The sequence below is a fragment of the Sphaeroforma arctica genome, assembly GCF_001186125.1.
Source record: "Sphaeroforma arctica JP610 unplaced genomic scaffold supercont1.156, whole genome shotgun sequence".
In the NCBI taxonomy this organism is placed as follows: Eukaryota; class Ichthyosporea; order Ichthyophonida; genus Sphaeroforma; species Sphaeroforma arctica.
Genome location: NW_014040402.1, coordinates 126,523 through 131,638, shown reverse-complemented (window position 1 = coordinate 131,638; position 5,116 = coordinate 126,523). Strand labels below are relative to the sequence as shown.

Sequence of the window (5,116 nt, the reverse complement as noted above, 5' to 3'; positions counted from 1 at the left end):
GTATATCTCAATTTATTTTGCTGAGTTCGGTGTGTCTGCTGGTTTGTTTGCGCGTGTGTTTGTTGACTGTACATAGCCAGTTTTGTATTGCATATATATTGGTTTTTGTATGCCTGTGTTGTTATTTGGTACAGTATATCGTATCCGGAAGACTGTGTGCATGCGTGTTGGTTGTATTCACGTGTCTTTCTGGTATACGGCGCTGTTTTGTATATCCGTATAGCTTTCACATTTAATTGTCATTATTACAGACCGACATCCGTTGGCCCTCCCATCTTCATCGATCAAAAATTGTGTTCACAAGTCCAAGATATTTGTTCGTTTTCAACTCTCTCTCGTATACTAGTTGGTAGGTTGCTGATCATTGCTCTGCTCCACTGTATTGTCAGGTGCTTGGTACTGTCATGTTGACAGGCGGCTTCTTTGCCTTCAACGGAGCGAGTGTCCTGCTCACACATCTCAATCTACCCTTGGCCTACGAACACTTTTCGATAGCCATGATCAACACAGCCATGGCTGCATCCGGTGGTGGTGTATGTGGTACCCTCGTAGCTATAATCGTCTACAAGAACTACAACATAATGGACATGAATATGAGCATGCTGGCCGGTTGTGTATCGTCCTGTGCCGGGTGCATGTACTACGACGTCTACGGCAGCTTCATTATAGGCGTCCTTGCGGCGTTGATGTACTTTTACACCCGTTTTTTGGTGAACTTTTACCACATTGACGATCCGTTGGACGCCATCGCCTTGCATGGAGGTGCTGGGTTTGTAGGGGTCATGTCCGTTGCGTTCTTCGCAAATGATGCACAAGAAGGCGTTGTGGGGCTATTCTATGGCGGAGGTGGGAGTCTGATCTACAAACAACTGGTGGGTTGGTTCGCCATCTGTGGGGTTGCTTTTGTAGCCGGCCTGCTCATTTTCCTCGTGCCCTATAAAATGGGCTGGTTGCGTGTGAGCCACGAACACGAAGTGGAAGGACTGGATATGGCCTGTTTTTCGTGCGCATACCCGGAGGTGCAGGCTAAGGGAGACTTTATCAAGTTCAGAGAGTTTCTGGCAAGTCAGGAGATGTACGAGGATTATGATCGCCATAGGGGTGCGTTTCTGGACTGGATGGCCCAGGGAAACAGCACTGAAAACGAGAGCAACATGACTATACAAGAATCTTGCGAAAAGTCACCCATGTCCTTTAGCCATGCGCCTCTTGCCAGCGGAAGTGGTGTTGATATGATTGATGATAACAATTCCAGCGATTCTACCGTGCCCAGCACAGTGCACTTGACCTGATTGCTGAACGGTCCAAGGTACTACAGTTTGGCTGGCCAGACAATCATGCTTAGCTACACAAGTCGCCTGCTCAATTCGAGAATGTTAATATTTCATAAGTGAGTACCAAAGTAATTACAGTCATCTCTGACAGCCTCCGGACTGTCTTGTTGGTTTATACATGTGCCTGGGCAACGTCCCTCACTAAAGATAGACAATTATAGAAAAGTAGCAGAATTCTTACCTCTTACGGTCAGTTGATGGAGTGGAGTGATTCGTTGATTCGTGAGAATAGTCAGGGAATAAACCCTACCTACAACACCGATTTAAACCCTTTTGAGCTGCCTCGTTGATACTAGCGCGCTCGTGCCCGATTACCAGTTTTCGCTTTCGAGGAGTGAATATGATGTAGCAGAGCGATCACCGCATATAGCCAACTGAACGAATGGGCTGATATATGAGTGTAGGCAGAATAAATACATACTACCTATGATGCCGCCGTCTCCGACAACCGGTGAACTGTCTCACTACTACTGCGCTCGCACCCAAATAACAACTACGCTTACAAGTAAACTGCAGCAATACGACTATCGCATAAAGCCAGTTAAACGAGTGCGCATGATATGTGAGAGTGGCTTATGACACTCCATACTACGTGCAACTCGCCGTCTGGAAATGCATGCAAGCTCAGGCCTGGACTGTCTCACTGTTACGCTCGCGCTCGTGCGTAGAGAACAACCTTCGCTTGACACGAACGAGTGCACAAGAGTAGTTGAAAAATCGCTACTAGTATGGTTGCTATGATAGGGTAGTCAGTTTGGTTACGTACAACGTACAACAGCGCCAATAGCACTAAAAGCATACTTTACGTGTAGGCTATCTGGTTTTTCCTTTTGCGCCCGTGGTTGGGTAGCTTCGCTTGACACGGACAATTGCACAACACGCTCTACATAAATCAGTTGAGTAAATGGCTTGCTAAGATACACTATTTATTTTAGTCACGTACAATGCACAGCAGCGACAATTTCTATCGAGCGCGGAGCTCACGCTTGGGCGATCTCGGCGATACATTTGCGCTCGTGCCTGAGCAACAAACCCCGCTGGAAATGCACCAGAAGCGCCTTCCACATCAGTTCATCACCACCCTGCATTGCACAGGCCACCCGCACATCCCGTTGTTGATCAGGCGCGCACCTGCACAAGCTTTCTCTCGTGTCCCTTGCCAGCCTATCGCCATACTCTGCTCGCGTCAACTGCAGCACGCAGTCGCATATTGGCAGTATCGTAGTGGCCACCTTGAATATAGGATCAAGCGCATTATCGGCCGTCCCGTACTCTCCACCCCTGTGGGACTTCTTTGCACCTGTAAGGTCAGCTGAAGATTTATGGGGCTCAGCCTGTCCTATACGCAGACTGGGTGTCGAGTCCATACGTCTATCTTGGGTCACTAAACCCTGTGTGCTAACGACAGCCGCCTGCAAACGTCTGCTCTTGTCCCTTCGGTATTTCCTCGACCATGTGTTCCGGTACGCACACCACTCGATCTTGTCTTGCAGCTCCTCGTGTGTTTGGACCTGCACACTCACCTCAAAGTCAAGCAGAGTCTCCATAACACACTCGTAAACCAATGTCCGATACATTCGCTCCACCTTAGAGCCTTCGCCTTTGCTTTGTTCCGATGTTCGGATATAAGGGGATGGTTTCTCACAATGCAGCGCTATGGTGTATACTCGTGCACACGGAGTCACTGAGGTCGTTCTGTGCAGAGGTGCAGGTGACTCTGGGGTGCGTTTCAGGCCTTGTGCAAGATTTTGGGTGTACGGGCCAAGCCGCCCTTCCTCCGTTGTATATCCTTCTTGGCGTGCCATTGGTCGCACCTCGTGTCTCGTTTGCTTATGTGACTCTGTCAGCACATTAGACGCGGACCCCGCCTGAGGTTGTGAAGGTACTGTAGTGTACCTACACACACACGCACATGGGCACCTACTCATGCACGCACGCGGGTGCTCTCCTGCGAATACGGACCCGCCTTGGCCGACATCTGGCACCAGTGACCACGCAATGCCCCAGCGCACTGTGCGACCCTGGTTGAAGACGGTGTGTTTGATTCTCTGGACACCCAGGCTCTTGAGCTTGCTCAGCAACGGGTTGAGCGACGACTTCTTACCTACCATCGATGTGTACCATCTCACACGCCCGCCCACACGCATACTGTCCTCGATCATCTTGGACACAAACCCCAACTCCCCTCCATCTGTCTGCATCTCATTCTCTGCGCCCGTACACACGGCGTGTGGTAGGCGTTGCTTAGCAACACCACCTGTTTGAGCTTCGTGCGCATCTGCAAAGAATGGGGGGTTGCACATGACAAAGCCATACACGTATCGCGAATCGAGTACACCACATAGAACTCGCTCAGCATCACCTACGTGTACTAACTTTATAAAGTCGTTGAGGTTGTTCCGACTCACGTTGTCGCAAGCGTATTGGAGAGACGCAGCGTTGATGTCCGACCCTTCGAAGTGCCAGCCGTACAGTGTGTTGCCTAGCAACGGGTAGATACACGATGCACCCACACCAACATCAAAGCCTAGTACAAACTGACGAAGTTGCTTTGCATCCGAGTTTGAGCCAGTGGCTGCAGTTGACTCTGAAACTGTACCTGAGCTACTATCTGTAGTTTCCACGCAATTGCCAATCCCGTCCCTGTGCTTACGCTTACGATAGAGGTTGCTCTCTGCTTGCTTGCCGTCTTGCAAACTATTGTGAGATGCTGTTTGTATCTTATTCAATGTGAAATCATTGTGGGTCTGTGCATTTCTATTGATGGCCGAGGCTTCTCTCTCACACAGATTCAACGGCCTGTCCACAATGCTATCGCAGGTGTGTATGCTGTGTGAGTACTGGGCGTGCTCAATCAGATCGGCAACCCAGTGGATGTAGTTTTCCCGAGACGTCACAGTGGGCACTAGTCGATCCAGAGGCATGCTAAGCTTAAGTCCATAGTGCACGTGCAACAACGCATACAGCAATTCACGCACAGCTACATCGTCCTTGAAGTCCAGAGTAAATCTGTGTACTGAACTGGGTTGTCCAACTAGTTCATCCATGTAAAACTCGCCACTATGTGCCGCTGCTTCCTGTACATTGCCGCATGCGGCAGACCCGGTCGCTTCCATACGATCTTGTGTGTCGTGCACATCTACAGCCTCACCTTGGCTCTTCTCCTCATTATTCACTTGCAAGAGCGTGTTATCTGTCCGATCTTCCTCTACACCGTTCAATTGATTCCACATCTCGCTACTTATCTGTGACTGCGAGAGCGTGTTATCATTTCGATCACTCTTACCCACGCAACCCCTATTCACAGGCACAAGGTGTGCCTTTAGCGCTGGCCATTGGGTAGCTAAGGCTTCAAAATCAGGTGGCGTGTACCTGAACTGATTGCGCGGGTGCATGTGTTGGTTAAGTGGAGCGCCACCTCGCGCATATTTGTCCCTATTCGTGAAAGTCATATTTAGCTGCTGTATACTACTAGACAGCATGCACAGTCCTGGAGATAATACCTAGTTATAATAATATATATAAATTAAGTTTATATAGATATTCATGTGTAATCGAAAGTGGGAGTATATAGTTATTTATATGTATATATATATATATATATATATTTGTATTTATATATATATAACTTTCAATGGAACTTGTGCGTGTATATACAGTGACAATTTCAAAGTTTCAACGATATATATATATATATATATATATATATATATATATATATATATATATATATATATATATATATATATATATATATATATATATATATATATATATACTAG

General features: G+C 47.6%; 2 protein-coding genes across 2 annotated transcripts; one reads left to right on the top strand and one right to left on the bottom strand.

The window, feature by feature from the left end:
• Positions 1 to 386: 386 nt before the first annotated feature.
• SARC_03186 (hypothetical protein) lies at positions 387 to 2,943 on the top strand (the record flags this gene model as incomplete). Its single annotated transcript, XM_014303046.1, has 1 exon — positions 387 to 2,943. A coding segment is annotated over one exon (906 nt), but the record flags the coding sequence as incomplete, so codon positions are not given.
• Positions 2,244 to 4,953, bottom strand: SARC_03185 (hypothetical protein). Its single transcript, XM_014303045.1, has one exon. The coding sequence runs from the start codon at positions 4,814 to 4,816 to the stop codon at positions 2,315 to 2,317; it is 2,502 nt and encodes an 833-aa protein (XP_014158520.1). The 5' UTR covers positions 4,817 to 4,953; the 3' UTR covers positions 2,244 to 2,314.
• Positions 4,954 to 5,116: the final 163 nt, after the last annotated feature.